The sequence below is a fragment of the Cibotium barometz genome, chromosome 28 (assembly GCF_041138505.1).
Source record: "Cibotium barometz isolate CiBa-2024 chromosome 28, ASM4113850v1, whole genome shotgun sequence".
Lineage (NCBI taxonomy): Eukaryota > Viridiplantae > Streptophyta > Polypodiopsida > Cyatheales > Cibotiaceae > Cibotium > Cibotium barometz.
Window position 1 is genome coordinate 24,658,072 of NC_141073.1, and position 21,096 is coordinate 24,679,167.

General features: G+C 39.5%; 1 protein-coding gene across 1 annotated transcript; it reads left to right on the forward strand.

Moving 5' to 3' along the window:
- The first annotated feature begins 6,907 nt into the window (after positions 1 to 6,907).
- LOC147622677 (uncharacterized) lies at positions 6,908 to 8,465 on the forward strand. Its single transcript, XM_086822250.1, has one exon. It carries the CDS (start codon positions 7,084 to 7,086, stop codon positions 8,167 to 8,169), a length of 1,086 nt encoding a protein of 361 aa, XP_086678376.1. The 5' UTR covers positions 6,908 to 7,083; the 3' UTR covers positions 8,170 to 8,465.
- Positions 8,466 to 21,096: the final 12,631 nt, after the last annotated feature.

Consider the following 21,096-nt stretch of genomic DNA (forward strand, 5'->3'; position numbering starts at 1 on the left):
TATTTGTCTATTTCTTAATCACCTCCATTAGGCAATGGCAAATAAAAGGGCCCAAAAAGACTCCATTGAGTTCCTAATGTAAAGTAGCTGATGCGCTCAAACCACTTCTTCAGTAGATATTACTCAGTTTGCATTTCTTAGTTCTCTACATGGTGTAGATAAACCTAAATATTTTGAAGAGGCTCAAGAAGATTCAAATTAGGTAAAAGCTATGCAAGATGAAATTCATTCCATTCAGAAAAAAGTTACTTGGGATTTAGAGGATCTACCACTTGGCAAGAAATTTATTGGTACTAAGTGGATTCTCAAAGTCAAAAGAAAGACAAATGTTTCAATTGATAGATTCAAGGCCAGACTTGTTGTTGCAAAAGGTTGTGCCCAATAGAAAGGGATTGATTATGATGAAACTTTTGATCCCACTTCCCATATGATGACCACCACCCAATTTGTTATTGCTTTAGCAACCTATCATGGATGGAAAGTGTACCAATTAGACATCAAAATAGCATTCTTGAATGGTGACTTATAAGAAGAAGTTTATGTGAATCAACCAACTATATTTGCCCAACTTGGTCAAGGATAGAGAAGGTATACAAGCTTAATAAATCTTTATATGGTTTGAAACAAGATCCCATAGCTTGGTACCAAAAGATTCATGTGTATTTGACTGGACAAGGATTTAAAAATAGTCCTATAGAAAGCAATTTATAAGTGAAAAAGGAAAAGATTTTCTTGTTGTTGTCATTCTCTATGTAGATGTAGACATGTTAATGATAGGCACTAATGATTTCATTATAGCCTTTAAGGCTGACCTTGCCTCAAATTTAAGATGCTAGATCTTGGTCTTTTGTACAGCTATTTGGGTATATAGTTTATATAGCAAGATATGGTAGTCATTAAGCAGTCAAAGTACATCAAGGCACTACTCATCAAGAGGTTCATGGAAAGTTGCAAACCAATTTCTACATAAATGGAACATAGTATAAAACGTAGTCTATAGGATGTCGGTGAATCATTCGACATATCCACTTATGATTAAGTTGTTGGGATACCTGATCTATATATGCATAACTCATAGCCAAACATCAGGTATGGTATGTCGAAACTTTCAAAATTCATGCCAGCTTGCCCAGGCACTAAAAGCATTGAAGATAGTTAAATGTATCTTCAGATACTTTCAAGGCACTCAAGAACTTGGATTGTTCTATGCCAAAGCAGGGTGATTTAGAACCGTAAGCCTTCATGATTCTGATTAGGAAAGGTAATTATGATACATGATAGTCCACATCTAAAAACTCTTTCTTTCTTTGCAATAATTTGTGCATATCTTGGTTGGCTAAGCTAGAAACAACCAACTATGGCAGCCTCATCCTATGAAGTTGAATATAGAGCAGCATTCATTGTGATAGTTGAATGTGTATGGTTGAGAAAATTAATGGGAGGATCTTTATGTCCCTTCAAACATCCCTACCATTATTCTCACTCACAACAATCAAAGCACAATGGCAGTTAAGAATCCTATCTTTTATGCCGGGGCTAAGCACATTGAAGTGCATTGCCACTATGCCAGAGAGAGACACCCTGCAAGGAAGAGAGATCAATCTGATCTATTGTATTACACATGATAATGTAGTACATTTTTTCACTAAATCCTTTTTACGTGAAAATTTTGAAGCCTTTTGCAAAGCTTTGGTCCCATTCTCTTTCAAAGACTAAGGTGTAATCTCACATTTATGGTAAGGGGGATTTGTTAGATATCTAGTAGTACTTCACCTGTGAGGTCATACACTTATGCCATGGGCACTTTTATCCGACTGGGTTTTTTTCCATGGCCATCCAAGTGTGAATGGGCATCTTAAAGTTAGCTAGTATACAACCATGGGCACTTTTATCCGACTGGGTTTTTTTCCATGGCCATCCAAGTGTGAATGGGCACCTTAAAGTTAGCTAGTATACAAGTAACCTTACATTTTTGGATTGCTTACTCATTTGTACTTTCTCTTTGTACTTATAAAGAGCTTTTGTCGCTCTCCTTTGAGCTTGCCATTCTCTCTCACATTTTACACCGTTTGAGCTTACCATTCTCTCTACACCCTTGTGTTCTTATCATTGAGCATTGTGTGTATGTCATTATAGCTCTCCATTAAATAAGATCCAACATAAATAGGGAAAATAATAATGATTGGAATAAATTCTTAAACAAATTAGCCATAGGAAATGTGTAATGTCCTTTTATTTTAGATAAAAAGGGGAGGGAGATTTTCCCCTATGAAAGTGAAAAATGTTGGAAAAGCATTTTCTCAATACTCCAGCTTTGTGATCTTTCTATGGATGTACTCTATTTTATAAGGCCCATTTTAATTAAAAAAGAAATGGTGAGAGTTTGATCACAAGGAGATAATATGGCAATCAATTATGAGTGCTTAACATTATCTTAAGGTATCATCAATGTACTAAACACATAACCAAGCTACACGAGTATAAATGAATGAGACTTTAGAGCAATGGAATGTGCTCAAGAATCACCACATAGGCATAAACATGAAATCAATGTAAGATGGAAACAATGCCATGCAAAGTAGAGAGTATGTTCCACAAAGAATCACTTAGTGTATTAAGCACTAAGCAAGTACATAAAGTGTGCACTCTACTCTCTCCTTTTAGTTTGAATGAGTAGAAGAGTCTTCTTATATAGACTCTTGAAGGAGGAGGCACTAGAGGCATAGAATCACTCCACCTCCCCTAAGATCTCTCACCACCTGACTCACCTAAAAGGTGATGGCTAGAATCAAGGAGTCACCTACTTGACCTACACACAATAATCAAGTAAAACAAGAGCCTTCTAACCTTATACCACTTATTCTACGATACCACTAAGAATTTCCCACAAGGCTTCTCCCATAAGCAATGGTAGATTGTCTTTGAAGCTCCTGGACGTATAGGACAAGCTAGGCTACACCAACGACCGATCTCCACTGGTTGGTGGCAAGGCCTGTTGGAATTCATGGTGGCTTAAGCAAGTTGCTAATCACAAGGTTTAATTGTGGTGAATGAAGAAGTGAAGTGATAAGGGTTTAAGCACATAAGATGATGCAAGAGCTCAGCATAATAGCAAAGTAGAGGGGAAAAGACTTGTAAATATTCATTCGATGCTAGCCTATTTATAGGCTTGATACAGAAGTGACTAAAAAGTGATTAAGCGAGAATCACATTTACCTAATCCAAAAGTTGCATAAAAAAGAGCACCTATTGCCTCGTATGGAGTGCAACCTAAGATCCCTTCTACACAAGCTATGGATGTCCTAGAGGTGTGGTCATGCCCAAAAACCTTGCGCCTAGTTAATAAGACCTTTAGACTATAGAACCATAAGCCTATATTCTACAATGTCACATGATATTTTGGTGTGTTATTTCAACACCCTTTCTCAACAAAATATCCATGGCTACAATAATGTCAATGCGATCCACATGACTCTGCAAGAAGGTACAAAATTTAACCGCATAATCTTCTATGGATAATCTTCTATCAGAATTTAGCAGCATAATCTTCTATCGGTAATCTTTTCTTCTCCGAGCAACATAAATTTTCCAACACATATGAGGATGTATCCTTCGGGAATCAGTGTAGAAATGCATTAGCTACAATGTTTTTTTCTTGGTATGGGGTATAGTGGCTGAATGAAGCAATGAAGTTAAGTCCATCAAAGGCTATTTGGTGCTCAAAGTCAAGCAAAGGGTTTGCAAATAGTGGGATTGGTTAGTCTAGATAAGAAGTAATGAGGTTATGTCCATCGGCGGAGGCCCAATTGGTGCTCAAATCTTGCCTTTTATTGGTGTTGGTTAGTTTAGATAAGACACAATGTTAGGGTTTTGTGGAACAGGATTGACGTAAATTAAGGAATGTCATTGTAAAAATGAAGTACTGATTACACTTATGCTAAATCAGCATTGAGTTTGGAATTGGATGGATGAGGACTTATTCTTTACCTTGAACCTTACATCACTCCTTCTCACTATGTTGGAGAAGAGAGAAGCAATTTCAATGTGCTTTCATCCAATTCTTTCTTCAAAATTTTTAACAAATACCATTTTTCCAAAAGTTATGACTCCATCTTAAAGCAAGCCCACTATTTTCCAAAATTTATCAAACCATAGTGGAGTCAAGGGTTGAGAATTATTCTCGTCAAGAGCGTCAATAGGATAACAATTATGAACCATTTTTTTAATTCCTTATTTCATCTTTAATTTAGGATTTAGGAATTGAATGGCCCACATGTTTTGTAGCTCAAAAAATAAAGCTACAAGAAAAGTAAATAGCTCAAGTAAAAAAGTACAAGAAAAGTAAAGGTACAAGAAAAGTAAAACCGCTTAAGTTTTCATATAGTTTTTATCTAAAAAATAGGCTCTTAATTCAATCAAGCTACCTCTATCTCCTACACTCACAATGACATCAAGCCGGTCTACTCTATAAGAAGGCATAGAATAGTCTCCAAGGGCACTGAGAAATGATTGTACATGGACTTGTTCATATAGACATTTCATTAGCAATAACAAGAATGCTTAGTTTGTTGCTCTTTTCTTCATATCGTTGATTTCCTATATAGAGATCTATATCCTTGATTTCCTATATAAAAAGAATGCTTAGTTTTTCTTTATACCGTTGATTTCCTATATAGAGACCTAAGTTTTCTTTTTGCAAATTTCTTGTTTATTGAAGAAATCTCTCTCTCTCTCTCTCTCGTATACATATGCATGTGTGTATGTATGTGTGTGTGCACATACTTACATACATAAATACTTTATTTCTCTCTCTCTCTCTCTCTCTCTCTCTCTCTCTCTCTCTCTCTCTCATATACATATGTATGTGTGTGTGCACATACTTACATATATAAAGACTTTATGTATACACATGCATGTATGTGTGTGCATATGTGTGTACACAAATGCATGCCCATACATACATGTGTGTGCAGACACGCATGCACATGCTCATGCTCATGCACACTCACATGCATATGCACACCCCAATGTATACACGCATACACAAACTTATGCGTACATATGTAGCCTTATTGAGCATTAAGAAATATAGTCCTCGATGTTCATGTGAGGACTTGATTGTCAACTTATCATACATGACATTCAATTTCAAGCTTTCTTATCACTTTAATTGCCTTCAAAATACTCTTCTTGGCATCTGTCTTCTTATGGATTTACGAAATTATAAAACCTCAACAAAGGTATATGAGTGGCTTGAGTGGAAGATGTCTCTCTCACTCTTGTCACATTGACCTTCTCCATATCTACTTACTATGGCAAATCGTGACAAATTGATCTTCTTTCCATGCATCTCTTTCGAAGCATGCTATTGTGATACACTATCATGATACATGCAACACCTTTAATATGCAGTGCCTAATAACAAATATGTGTTAAGTCTTTAATCGTTTTAAGATGAAAATAGAATGTAATCACGATACCTGCAACCACTTTAAAATGCATTGCCTAATAACAAATATGTGTTAAGGCTTTAATCGTTTTAAGATGAAAATAGAATGTAATCAAGATGTGTTATGGAGCAAAAACATAATCTAAAAGCATTGTTAGCAATATTTGGATAACGAGTGCCTTAGCTTATCATTGAGTCGGGCTAGGATTAAATTGCAAAATAGGATGTTCTTACTCTTTGATTTACCAAAATATAAAGTATGTATTGACACAAGTCTAAATGATAGTTCGTCTAAGCAATAGTTTGTGCTTAGAAAATTGCATTAAAAAATTTTTTTAAATAAGATTACATTGTGTGTGTGTGTGTGTGTGTGTGTGTGAGAGAGAGAGAGAGAGCCTTTATAGAGAAATTCATCTCTAAAAGGTAGGTCTAAGTGATATATAATATTTTCTTAAATTGTATTTATTCAATTTTATTGGCTTGTCTTTTGATTTATTACCTTCCATTTCATGCAAATTTCTGTCCCCTTTTTCTTTCATCTTACCCTCCCCCTTCCAAAAAAACATTATCTAGGTTCTTATGAACACTAGTAACATGTGCCATTATTGTTGCCTTGTAAATTTATAAAATAGGTTTACGATTTTTTAATAAGTTCAAAAATCAACATGAAAAATCTAGAAAAAAAAAATATAAAGACATTACATATCTTAGTTGTATTCCTCTCTATTTTCATTTTGAAAAAAAAAAGGGTTCTTATGAACACTAGTAACGGTGCCATTAATATTGATTTGTACATTTATAAAATAAGTTTACATTTTTTAAATAAATTCACAAATCAACATGAAAACTATTTTAAAAAACTAATAATATAAAGATATTACATATCTTATTTATATTTATATTTTGGGATTTTGGGCCTTTTTTAATTTTTAGCAAAGGCTGGTTTTAAAAATGTATTTGTTAAGAGAGATGTTTTAAAAATAGTATTATTAGTCCCCAAGGAAGTAGCCTAGTGGATAAGACTCTGGACTTTCTATGGGAGGTCTTGGGTTCAAATCCTCTTGGGGATATCTATTATAAGGGTGTGTTCGCGTGCAGGTAGGCACGCAGGTAGTCATTCGCACACCTTAGGTCGTCATCGTTTGATCGTCATGGCGTTTGCTTCCACCTTCCTCTTCACGATCATGCGACGACAACAGTGTGCAATGCTTGCCCTTCAAGCTTACACTCTGGAGCACATCAAAGATCGTGACTCAACTTGCGACGCTTAGTTCTACCAAAAAAAGCTATGCAGGGTGGGGTGTTCACTAGTTAGTATGGTGTGTGTCTAGGAATGTAGCTCATGAAAAAAAAATATATAGTGTTATCGATATAAAAGTATTTTCTGGGAATAGTAATAATAGACTTTTGAACAACATTAGAAAATTTGATATTTATATTTGTAAATCTCTCTCTCTTTCTCTCTCTCAAGAATTGTTCTCTCTCTCTCTCTCTCTCTCTCTCTCCTGCTGCTGCTGCTTCTTCTTCTCTCTCTCTCTCAACAATTCTTCTTCTTCCTCACTCTCTCTCTCTCTCTCTCTCTTAATCTGTCAGAGCTGAGCAAACTCGAAATAGGGTTTTCGTAGAAGAGCTCCATGGGCGATGAGATTGAGCTACAGGAAGAGCAGCAAGAGCAAGTGCAAGAACAGGAGATTATGGAGGTGGCCCCTGCGCCACCGCCACCGCCTCCTCCTCCTCCTCCTCCCACCGAAGCTGCCTTGCCATCCACTGACGGTGCCTCCAAACGGCAGAGGCGCCCCAACGTTCGCCTCAATGAGATCGGGGACAGCTCACTGGCCAACGTGGTGGAGTATCTTCTCAAACAGAAAGGAGGCGGTCCTACCCCCATCACCACCACCACTGCTACGACTGCCCCAGGTAAGCCCTCCAAAAAGCCTCAGCTTTCACCCAAATTCATACATGGTGATGTTTTCCGTCATGCTGAGGACCCCAAACCCCGCCCTTCCAAGCCCTTTGAGAAGAGGGGCCTCGCCCCCAAGGGTGGGAGCAGAAAACCGGGGCTTGGTAGGAGTCGTCACCCCAACCATACCATCACCACACACTCGAAACGCCCCGGAATCATCCGCCCGCGTCACTATGAAGGGAATGGCAACAGTTGGATGCATAAGGCCATGACTGGAGTTGCAGATGGCTTCTTGGAAGCTGCTGATGGTTGTGTTTATGGCTGCTCTGACACCGATAAGCATGTGAGAAGCCACTTGCGGCATGATTTCGAGGTTCGCCCGGCAGGATCTAGCTTTGAGAGTGACTCTCCAATAGGTTTCAGGAAAATTCAAGCTGCCAAGCCTAAGAAGAAGATGGGTTCTGGCCTGAAAGCTCCAATTGCAGGGTATACTTTAAAAGATGAGGTAGAAGAGAAAGAGGAACCCTTGAGTAGCGATGTTCAAGAATTACGCCTTCAAGGTCCGGTGTGGGAAAGGGGTGTTGACCCCCTTGATGATCAGGTCAGGGATTGGATTCAAGGCATTGGACTGGAAAAATACTCCTCGGTCTTCCAGCATCACGAAGTTGGGAATGACGTGTTACCTCTGCTCACCATGGATGACCTTAAAGAGATGGGCATAAGCGCAGTAGGAGCTCGGCGAAAATTTTTCAGCGAAATTATGAAATTGAGGCAAGGTTTGATGTATGTGGAAGACCATTTGTCAGATGAAAAGTGATGAGCAATAGGGAGATAGATAGTTATTGCCATCTGAATGGCTTTATTGCTGTTGGCTCTCAAGGCTTGTAAAGAGGGCCGCCAGTATTGAGGATGTGTTGTCAACACATGCAAGATTGTTTTACTTCATGATTGTAGTTTAGCTTGTAAATAGCATTAACAGTTTTTTTTCAATTTAAATTAGAGTACAGAATATCTAGAGCATGGACTTGTATACTTGATGCATACCTTGACCTACCTGGGTATGCATTTCTGTAGTGTCTTATCAAATTGTATCAAGTCATTTTTCTTTTCTGATTCCTGCTTTTTATCATGCCCATGTCAGTATTCTAGAATACTCAACTGCATGTTGTGTCTGACCCAATTGTCACCCAGTGCCTTGGGTCAACCTGGTTGTGTACATTGCTTTGTGGATGTGATATGGTACTTCTGGAGGCCTTCACCAAGGCCCAAGTGGCATTCTTCGATATGATATGCTTTGTGGATGTGATATGGTACTTCTGGAGGCCTTCACCAAGGCCCAAGTGGCATTCTTCGAATCATCCAACAGACATATTGTTGGTTTTGTCTATGAAACCTTGAAAGTCTGTTGATTTTGCTTGCGCGCTTACATGCGGTGGTGGTCTTGTGAAGAGCTTTCAAAGCTTCATATGCATGTGGAGCATTTGGAAGCCTTGTTCTTTCCTTACAGGGTTGGGGGTTCTTGGATTTCCTGGTGAGTGGAAACAGAATCTACTAGCTGTGTATGCCGAACTCTTTGGTTGAATGGTACGATCGGGGGTGGAAAGGTAGACCTTAGTTGCAGCATCTGTAGGCTCATGAATTTTGCAATATTTCAAGATTACCCTTGTAAGGTGTAGCATGTTAAGGGTCATTGTGTAGTTAATTGCATTGCAAAAAAGCAGCTTGCCCCAAAAGGGAGTGGGGTACCTTGGATATGGGATGTGTTGCTTTGATACAGTCAAATAAATAGAAGTCTTGTAGTAAATTTCACAAAATCTTTGCAGTGAGATGTCTTGTACTTCGCTCACTGCTCTTTGGTACTTTGTGCCTTCGATCTGCCCTCTTACTGGCTGTATTCAACTGAGGGGCTCATTAAACTGATCCCTAAACATGTGACATGTGATTCCTTCTTCTATTGGGTGGACACCCATTGAAGTAATTGGCCTCAGGATTACACCCCTTTTGCAAAGATCGGCCTACTATGTTGCTGGGAAAAAGGTCCTATGGAAGTGAAGGTATTTTGTAGTCTAGGATTAACTTCTGGATCCTTTAGTCCTAGGGCTCTAGGAGTGTAACCTTTTGTAGTGTAGGAATCGAGTCCGATATGTGACACTACAAACAAGTATCAAACTTTGTAGACCTTGAGGAGTCTAGGACTTAAGTTCGAGACTCTTAAGGTGTATAATATGAAGGTCACAAGATTCTTCCAATGTGTAGGACTCAAGTCCTAGACCCCAAGCCAAAAAAAACTCAAGCCAAGAGCTTACCTTAGCCTATGTCAAAACAAATGACATTTGATCTTTGTCTTTGAGCCACAAATGCAACTTCTCAATGTGTGTGTGTTACACCATCTGTTGTAACCTCATTCTATTGTCACACCGGAATGCTCCATGGCTATGGGGGTAAAAGAAGAGCTCTCTTTGCCTAGATGGATGTAACAAAAGAATGGATTTGGTTATGGTTCTCTCTCACAAAAGGTGGATAAAGAAGAGGGAGAAGCCTACAATCAAACCTATTCAAGAAAGCAAATCATCTAGCAGCAAGAATCCAATAGAGCACAAGCAAGCAAGAGTAGAGAAGAGGGAGATATTCTATTACAAAGGAATGAATCTATATTGCTCAATGTTAAAAATTACTTATATACAAATAACTAGCTTTCACGCTAGATCGACAAAGCTTAAAAATAGTATATTGAAACTAGTTCTAGACTTAAGCAAGTATAACTAGCTTTTGGAGGTTCCTACATATTCAAAGAGGATCTAGGTGATGGGCTAAGCTTTTTCCATGGGACAGGCTTTTGTCCACCACCACGCCCCCTGCCCCCACCCATCTACAGATATACTTGATGGTTGTCGATGCTTAGGCTTGGTGCAGGTGCTAACTATTATGAGTGCCTTAGTACATGGGCTATGAGTGAGGCTATACACTTGTGTTCTCCTCCAAGTAAAATCTCTGACTTTTTGCTTTGTTTGACTCCTGTTACTGCTTTCTACGCGATGGGTCATAGCATGGTCCCCTCATCCTGTTGAAAATTGGGTGGGGGCCAAGTCCTAAGAGGTCACCCATCCCAATTGTGTTCACGCCAATGCATGCTTAACTAGAGGCTTCCATGAATTGGTCTAGCCATCTAGACCCCAAAACCTTAAGGCGATGGAGGACCTCCGGTCTATCCATTTTGTGGAAATCTCCTAGTGATATGCTTTGGCACCACTTTTCTCAACACCCCCCCTTGGTGCCTTCTTGTCCACCTTTGTCTTAGCTTAGAGGTTGAACTTATCCATATTTTCTTGTCTCAGAGACTCAACTTGGCTTCTCTCATCGGCTGACAAGTTACACTTCAACCCAGGGCTCTGATACCATGTTTGAAATTGGGTGGGGGCCAGGAGGTCACCCATCCTAGTTGTGTTCACACCAATGCTAGAGGTTTCCGCAAATTGGTCTAGCCACCTACACCTAAAACCTTAAGGGCAATCGAGGAGCTCAGGTGTATCCATTTTGTGGAAATCTCCTAGTGCTAGCTTTGGCACTAGTTTTACACATCTAGAGATGTGATTTGGCGTATGTCAATGATGAGGGTATGGTGCATGCATACTTTGTAGTATTTGGGTTTCGAGAGATAAGCGACCATGTGCCTTGATTTGTCTCATGGTTTAGGATATTTAATCATAGGCAACCTTGAGATTCTTCTTTGAAGAGCGTGTGGCTGAGAATCTTATGTGTGGTTTACCAGTGTTCCTTGTGTGGGGAGTTTAAAATGGTGAAGATCAGCGATGCCGGATGGCAACTTGAGCGCCATCTTGTTGAGCGAAAATTTTGCCTCCAAGATCTTGACTCCTCTTACTACCCTTTCCTTACCTCGATTATTGTGGTGCACCCTAGGCTTTGTTAGACCTCTCTTTTCATAAGTGTGTCAAGCAGGGGAACTCACTCTTCTTCTTCTTCTTCCCTTGTATCTTCCTCTCACTCCTTTCCAAGCTCCTCAAGAGAATCACGATGGGAATGGCTTCCCTCCCATTGAACCTCACATAGATTCTCCCAAGTCCCACAATTATCCTACTACACTCTCACCTCGCTTCACTACTTACTCCATGTATGCTCTCAAGAAGCTCCATAAGTATCCTACTCTCACATATACTTAACATAGAGCTAAATCTCAAGCTTATTATAGTCAATCTCATGTAAATCACACAAGTGAGAGCATCAAAGCTAAGACACAACTGTGAGGGAAATAGCAAGGAGCATTAACAAGAGGAAAAGGTTTAAAAATAGTTCAGATGAGACCAATAAAGCATAGCAAGGAGCATTAGCAAGTGGAAACGCTAGATGATGCAATATGTGGTCCATTACAAAGTAGAGAATCGACTTATATACAAACGGATAAGATAAGTGTGTGTGATTCACACTTGTCCACCAGTGCCCAATGCCCATAACTTACTTATACATTAATCTAGCTCTCTAATGTAAGTTCTACTGCATAAATTAAGCCTAAGACACATTATCAAGCATAGCCTAATACCATTATGGGCTTCTATGACTATAAATACCGTAATTTTATGGACTAAGACAAATGTCTTTTCCTTAAGCATCTGATTTCACACATTTATCATTGGGAATCCATCCATAGTCTGGTGATTAATCCACCATGTCTGAGGTATTTAACCTTTGATGTGATGGCAATTAATCCACCTTAGTTGTGTTAAAAGTGCAATGTGAACATGTTCTTGACCATTTGACCTTTGGTGTGATGGTACTTGCTGCTGTAAGCTTAAATCACCCATAGGCCCAAACTTTGACCATGTGTTATCTTGGATGCCACTATAACCTTTGTTGGATCTAGTTATCATTTTTGGTAAGTGGCCCAATTTTAACCAAATTTGGCAACTAAATTGATGAATCCTTGTTGTCTCCGACAATTAACCATTGGCCGACACTACAGCTACCATAACTTGCTATTTTTATGTAGTATACACCTTGACCACTGGCCGGCACTACAGGTGCCACCATAACTTGCAATTTCTATATGTAGTATACACCTTGACCCAAATTACATGTGATGTAATCCTTTCACCATCTTGTTCTTTGACCATCATTAACTGGGTTAACATATGAGCTTAAAGAGTAGCCTTGTCATTAAAAGTTTGCATTATAGGCTTTAGCAAGTCGAATTTAGCCTTATGACACTTTAGAACACAATAAGCATTTAATGCTTGGATCTTTATTATGCACGCAGCTATATGAGAAGAAAACCCAATGATGAGCTCTCTTTAATGCCACATATAATGCTAAAATATATCTCTTCCTAATAATAAAAAATTATCTCTTCATAATAAAAAAATGCTCTCTCCTCTCCACACATAAACACGATTTAACAGAGGGTTTTTTTTATCTCCGAAAGACAAAGGTATTCTCTTGAAATTGAAACAACGCAAAAAAAAAGTATCTAACTCTGTGCTCTAAACACCCACTTGCAAGATGGGGAAATCAAAGTTTGAAGTAGGTCTTCCACTCAAAGAAGGATAAACTCCTACAAAGGCCTAGACTCACCTGGGTATGAATCCTGATAATCTTAATGAATGTAGAGAGCTTATTATTTAAGAAATGTTATAAAAAGGTCTAGTCAAAGAGGTAGACTCAATTGGTCTTCGCTTGCCTTCTTTGCCTACCTTCTTTGTCAACAATCACAATGAGATTAAAAGGAAAAAAAGAAAATGGTGATAAAAGTATTAAAAAACTTAACCTGCATTTAGTGGAGTAAAAAATTCCCATTCCAAAGAAAGATGATCTCATCTTCTTTTAAAAAATGGTTTTTCCAATTAGATGTGAAATCTGGTTTTCATCATCATGAAGATTTCCAAAGAGAGATAAGCATAAAATAGCTTTTATGGTCCCTCGAGGATAATTTCAATGGAAAGTCTAAAGAATATCCTTTTTGAATTTCAAAGATGCACTTTTTCACCATTCACGCAATTTATAAAATTTGTAGCCCCTTATAAAATGCCTTAAATGCCTTGAAGAGCACCTCAGACACCTTTTGATGAATTGAAAAAATTTGGCTTTCTTGTCTTTGAAAAGAAACTCAAGGTGTTGTTTCACAAAATACTAGCTGGTATTCTCACCAAGATAAAAGAATGAAAATGAAGAAATTTATAGATTTTATGTAATGTAGAGGCCATGGGCTATGTAATAATGCCTAAATAATTGGGACTATGGGCTAAAAAAGCCTTGGGACCATGGACATAGACAATAATAAGTGTAGTGTGAAAAGGGGCCATGCTATATAAGTGAATATGGTTTTTCTAATCACAATTAATAAGAAATAAATAATTTTTACTTTGCTAATGAGTTTTCCATAGCCTAGCCTTGTGGTACCCCAAGCATGAGTGCAAAGATGTGGCACTTCATCTTAATTGAGTGCATCTCCTTCTTGAAGAGCAAGACCAAGACTAGGAGCCTCAAGGTTCGCTCCCATAGGAAGCGGTCAAACCATGTCCATTGATGCCACAACATTTCAAACATTTAGTGTCAATCCTGAGTTAGGTTTATCCCCAGCTGACCATAACCAACAAGTAACCCAAACAACACTAGTTATGAAAAATGAGGCATGTCTCTTTTGTTGTTGTATCATCAGGGACAAGTGTTTCTCAATACACCCAACAACAAGCAACACAAGCAAGAGTCTTGCTCTCCATAAGAGCTCATTTATAGAAGGTCCTTTACCACGAAACCAAGTTCCATTCCTTGAAGATAAACCTGAAGATATGGAAGACTCATGCCATGGGGGTTAAGGCATTCTGGCCCAATGAGTCTGACACAACTATCCGAAACGCTTTGGTCACAACGTGTGTAACCATTCTTACATAGTGAACATGGGAACAAAGACTACAAACTTCTCCCATAGCATGACAACTTTAAGGACTAGGTCCATGTCTTAGCAACCATAGACACTCTTTCACAAAATCTTGGAACAAGGTTCACACAACTAGATGGGACAGAAATCACCTCCATGTTCATGCTTAGTGCAACATCCCTTTTGGAAGCTCCTAACAACGACTTCAAACTTGGGGTAGCTAGTAATTCATCTAACGAGGACTCTCGTGTAGAAAGATCTATTTCTACATTGCCCACAGTCAACCGAACAAGAAGGAGAAAACCGCATAGAAATTATAAAAAGTATCTTCTTCCCATGGAGATGGATCTTCACTAGCTTTACTATCTTAAGGTAGTAGATTCACATGAAACCTACACTCGACAATGGAAAGATGACCTAAACAAGGTCACTATTCAAGACAGTGGTCTATGAAAGTGACGAGCCCATGAGCTCCGAGCAAGCTAAGCTCTACCGTGGCACTAGACGCAAGCTCACAAAGTTGAGGCTGAGGTAGAGAGGAAAGATATGCTCAAAGACCTCGCCGAGCCTCAAGAGGAAGACCTAAGACAAGTGCTCGAGTACTTTAAGTTCTAAAATATCGGGGATAGACTAGTACACGGTGAGAAGGCCTAAAGAAGCATGGGCAAAGAGAGCCACATGCTTCATATTAGCCCTGCCCAAGGTCAAAGAAATAAACCTTGATGATCTAGATGAAGAGCTTAAGGGCATGTCCATTGCCAAAGACCTCACCCCTGAGCAAGATCGAGAATTAATAGTCTTGCTTTCAAGGAATTTCAAGATATGTTTGCCTGGAAATGCAATGATATAAAGGGAATTCCCTCAAAAGTGGTGGTGAAATACAAAAGCATCCAAATAGAGAGCCTGTCAACAAGAATCCCAAGTATGGTTGAATGGCCAAAGAAGAGCTTAACAAGCTCATTGACACAAGATTTGTGTATGAAATCAAGCACACTGAGTTGGTGTCACCTCACCGATAATGAAAAGAACGGAAAGCTTAGAGTGTGTGCTAACCTTAAAAAGGTTAACGCCACCACATTTTGTGATCACTACCCCTTATCATACGTAGAGCACATGTTGGAAAGATCCATCGGAGAGCAGTAGCTTCTTTGATGGATTTTCAAGCTACAACTAAGTGATGATGATTGTTCAATCCAATCAATATGAGATAGCATTTACTATGGAATGGGAAACCTACACATATCACGTCATACCATGCAGCTTCATCAATTCCCTTGCCACCTTCAAATGCTTAATGTGTACATCCTTCATGAATCTTAGAAGATCTTGGAGATATTCATTGATCTTGCTAACCTATGCATGCACTCAAAGTGGAAGGAGAACCTTGCTCATCTTCAGCTAGTCTTTGAGAGATAAATACTCTATTGTATCTCATTAAGCCCACTTAAATGTCAAATTCTTGTTAAACATAGTATCATTCTTGGACACATCATCTTCCAGAATGGCATCTCCATAAATAATCACAAGATCCACGTGATCTTAGAGTTGCCACAACTTGTCAACTACAAGGGGGTGCAAAGATTCATGGGGCATGTAGGGTATTATAGAAGATTAATCTTCTTGTATGCCATATATGCTATATCTACACAAGACGTCCTACCAAGTCATAGATATTTCTCCTCACAAGACACAATAAAGATAGAGACTATGGATGGGATTGAGATGGAAGGATACTTTAATCATAGTAAGATGAAGTGCTACTATGGACCTCTCACCTGGGACATGCTCTCCCAAATCTATAAGAAAAGGGGAGAAATGATAGGCTGACAATGAAAAATGGAGGGAAGTACCAGTTCATCAACAGAAGAATACCCAAAGAAGCCAAGACCCCTAAGCGTATAGATCTTTGCACATGCATCTAATCTACACAATGAAGTCAAAATAAATCACCCATGGAACCCACTCTCCTTGAGCTAGATGATCTAGTAGTGTGGCCAGCCTTGGTGGACACCAGGGCTAGCCACAATGTTTTGTCTTGGGAGAGGTGGACCTTGTTAGGTCACCCACCCCTCACACCTTCCACTACAACCATTATCACAGGTAACTTAATTCCCAATCCATCACCATCGATTGTTATGAAGTGGATTTTCTTATTAGATCTAAACATGCATCGTGTAAGTTTTATGTGACCCTCTCGCAGGTAGAGAGAGAGAGCATCATCCTCTCTGAAGGAAATGGATCACGGCCATAGATTGGATGTGAAGAAGCTATAGCAAAGAAGGACCGCTCGTGCTCCCCTATGGAATGGTTATTTTTCCTTTGGTAAACAAAGTTATCTTGAATGTCTCAGCATCCCAAGCCTTATCATCCAATCATACACCATCAATGTAGGTAAACTCTAACACAATACTTCTCTCACCTTGCCCTGCATGTCAGCCACCCCCTCTAACCCTATGGGAGAAACAAAACCTCGTTGATTGAAATGAAAAACGTCTCCCAAACATTAACTTCACCAGACTAATAGGGAAGGGTACTAGGAAGGAGTGAGTACCCAAGAGTACCCACTCCTTCTTAGTGACATCCCCAACTTCACCAGACTTTAGGGGAGGACACCAAGAAGAAGTGGTACCCAAGAGTAGTGTCCTCAACTTCACCAAACTCTAGGGAGAGGACACTAAGAAGAACTGGGTCCAAAAGTACTTTGCCAAGGAAGATTTTGATGCCCAAGTAAAGACCTGGAAGCCACCATTTGGCCCAAAGCCCCCAACCATGAGCAGAGATCAGACAAGCGAAAGTCCCATGCAACAAAGTTCTACCTAAACCCTAAGCCTCTTGGATCCACATCAAGCTGCTAGAGAAGCCTAGGGCTTCTACAAAGGGAATCCATCTACTTGGGTCCCTAAAACATCGCCATCTCTGTGCAACCTAGGAAGCCAAAAATTTCCAAGTGATGGCCTCAGTACCTCATAAGTAGATGCTTAATTGGATCTAGATAAATTTCTAGAAGCACACTGATTCTATGAAGGGAACCCTCAAATTTAGGTGCCAAGATCAAGGAGATTAGTGCCACGAGCTCCCACAAATGCTGCATTTGTGCACACTACAAATCCAAGCAAGTGTGGACACCCAAGGCTCTATCCTAATGAATATTATTTTGGATGTAGGCTATGGTTGAGTGGTGGATTATGTATTAATCGTAGGTGGAACATGTGTTGGACCACTATGAGATATTTTAGAAGACATGTGAACACCTTTTATGGTTTCATAGTTAGGCATTAATAGTTTTGTAAGGCTAAGGTCTCAAACATTTATACATACCAATTACTATTTTATATTTTTGGTAGGCCCAAGACTTTATATTTGTAGCTTGCTATTTTTTTGGAGAGCATTTATGCTCAAAAACTCAAAAGCATTTATGCTTTGTTTTTATCGTTTTGAAAAGCAAGCTTTCTAATACATATAAATACGGGTGAGTGGCACAGGGACCACACTCATCTAGGGGAGATACAACCCAATCTTGTGGCAACGGTGATCTCTTTCTTATTCTCTAGCTTTCTTGTTTATTTAATTTTGTTTATTAAGGTTTATGCTTTTAATTTGTCCAATTCTATGTTATGCTCTAATTTTTGTGCTTAAGAATTAGAATTTCTTCTTCAAGTGTCATAAAGGTCCTAAAACCCGCAATAGACCTGGTAGACAATCTACAAGACAAGGATATAGAAGTCGTCCACTCAAACCAAGAGATAAGGGATGCATCATCCAAAGCCTCATCAGTTAAGGATGCCCAACTAGCATCAACTAGAGTCCTAGTGAAGGACATGAGCATAGATTAGTTTATAGAAAAAAAATTAACTATTTAGAGAGAGACCTCACCTAGGTACCCCAACCCCGTGCTGAAACAAGCCCAAGAATAAGGTGCAAGAGGCTAACCTAGAGTCACTCTTAAGCAAATGGTTGAGTACAAACCACTGACCCCACTTGAGAGTATCCCTGACCCCATATTCAAGAGTTAATCACAGAACCAATGAATGAAACCTCGGAGCATGCCAGAGACCATAGCCAAACCCATAACTATTCTTAAGAATTTGCAAACAAAAAGAGCCAATTTTGAAGCCTCTACCTGTGGAACCAATCTAACTAGATTATGGAATGTTAGTAGATGCAGTGAAGTAGGACTCATTGGAAGGTGAAAGTTGGCCTTCCATGGATCATCATAAACACCGCAATATTTTATCTGATGTGATAGGTGACTTCATTTCAACCCCATCAGAGACATCTCCTCGGTGCACACATCCTCTACACATTGGCAATGTGAACACGTATGAGTGAGTACGAGCCATGTGAGCACGAATATCATAAGAGGGACATAGCATGCCTCACAACATTCTTATCCTAGGAAGTTAATTCTGATAAGTTCTCATTTACAAGGAAATTCTTAGATTTGGAGAGACTTATCCAACTGGATGATTGGGAAAACCTAAAGAGGAGGAAAATGGGTCGTTGTGTCACATTAAGAGCTCTTCTTCCATACCTAAGACAAAAGGATAGCCAAAAGGTGCCCACCATGAACAAGAAGGAACTTTGAAAGAAATAAAATGAACGTGTTACATGTCGTTTATAAAGGGTCTACAATCTTGGATGGTGGTGCTCATGTCAGCATAATCGCCAAGGATTGTTGGGAAGACTAGGGAAGCCCATCACTTATAGTTATAAGCCTCATGATCAACCATGCCAAGACAAAAACATAGCTAGACCTTTGGGCATCCTTTAGGATGCAAATATTAAGACCTTCTGAGCTAAGCTTCCACCACACATTCATGGTGATGGATTTTCAGAGAAGAGAGTTAAGAGCATGATCCTCTAAAGGACTTACATAAGAGATGCAAGGCTGCTTGTGATTGTAAAACCAATCACATTTATATATACAAGGTAACCATTCCTTGAAACTAAACTTGAAAATAAAGAAGACATCACATGGGTCAAGGCATTCTCACCAAATGAGTCTGACACAACTGCTGATGACCGATTAATATCTATAGAGCTTGTAAAGATGTGGGATGGTGAATATGAGAACTAAGAATATGAGCCCCTTCTAGAGACTCTACCGACTCTCAAAATTGGATTCACGTTATGGCGCAACCATGGACACTCTTCCACAAAAGCTTGGGACAAGGTTTGCACAGTTGAATGGTGTCAAAATCACATCCATGTTTGTGCTTGAATGGTGTCAAAATCACATCCATGTTTGTGCTTGATACATTTGAAATACAACCAGTGTGGTGGAACCCGATTGCCTTGAGCTAGAGTTCCCCCAGAAGGACCACCTAGTTGTATGGCTTGCCTTAGTTGACACGAGGCTACCCACAACGTGTTGTCTTTCGAGACATGAAACTCATTAGGAACCATTCACACCATCCATTGCTCTCACAGTAAACAATTTCCAATCTATGGTTGTTTTGAAGCTGAATTTTATATTGGAACTAAACCTGCATCTTGCAAGTTTTATGTGACCCCGGAAGGCACGATGAAAGAGAACATCCTTAGTAGAGGATGGGTTCAAATGGTATAAAATAACTACAACAACAAAAACTTCCCCATAGAATGGTTACTATACCACCCTTGGTGGATGAGGGCACCCCACACCTGACGATTGCCTCTATCCCCAATGCTTGCTAATGCCAAATCTCTCAAGCCGCACATGCACCTAGCTCCATTAGAGCTATGGGCAAGGTCCGTTACCATACCTCAACAATCTAATAATGTTGACTCCCCAAGTAATGGTATGTCGAGTAAATGTTGAAGAAAGCATTAACGAGAGTCAAAGAAAGCAATAAGTCGAAGAAAACTTCAAGTTTGGAGTACACATACAAAGCACGCCTTCTATCCATTTTCCATGCATGTCACTTGTATATTTCATGCGAGCATCACAAGTTTTTCACATCTCGCACCTCATGGTATACTTGCACACATGCACCTCCAACTAACCTCATCAATGATAAACCTCCTGGTACATCTCTAGATGGGGAGACCATGGCAGGCACAAGCCTAGCCCATGGTACGACCTATCGCATGGAGAACCCTCGACCTTTGCAGGTACCTCCAAAAAGCTTCAATGCATGAAACCTCTACTTTGACTCTAATTCAATACCAACACAACCTCATTACAAGGTATTCTCCCATGACGAAGCCAATCTCTAGGCATCGCGCTATGAGATCCAGGTATAATATCTTGTCACACCAAGTCATCCCAAACCGCCATCTACCCATGCAAATCATTTCATGGTGGCCATGGTACTCATTCCGCCACTTACAGAGTACGGACTGCTTCTACCAACTACCTAATTTTGAAGAGTCTTAATAATTTCCACAATAAAAGGAGGCCTTGCATGAATAACTCGTACATCGCCTACGACTTTCATGCCACCTCGACAAGCTGCCTACCGCTAGGAGTACCCAAAGCTTCACACTAATATGCCATGCATCCGTTTGCGGGCTACCTGTTGCCATACACAACTACCCAAAGATTATCACTAATATGTCATGCATTTTGCTCTACGGATTGATCATAAGCCATATCACTTAACCTCACATGTCAACTTCATGGTGTATCATAGACCATCCACACCGTCCCACCCTAGCAACAACTTCACCAACTGACTTGGATGATGATGCAAAAACACGAACAATATTAGGAAGGGAGATATGTTGACCACTCCGTAGATTAACATGGTTTCACTCGCTTGATCTACCGTAAGGCACTTTGCTTACATACCCGCTCGAACAAGTACTTATCTTTTGTAAAACAACATTGGAACATATAAAGCGACCTTCCTTGTGCTTACTATCATAGGAAAAATC

Coding starts and splice junctions, on each gene's coding strand:
- LOC147622677 (XM_086822250.1), top strand. CDS start 7,084: ATGGGCGATGAGATTGAGCTACAGGAAGAGCAGCAAGAGCAAGTGCAA.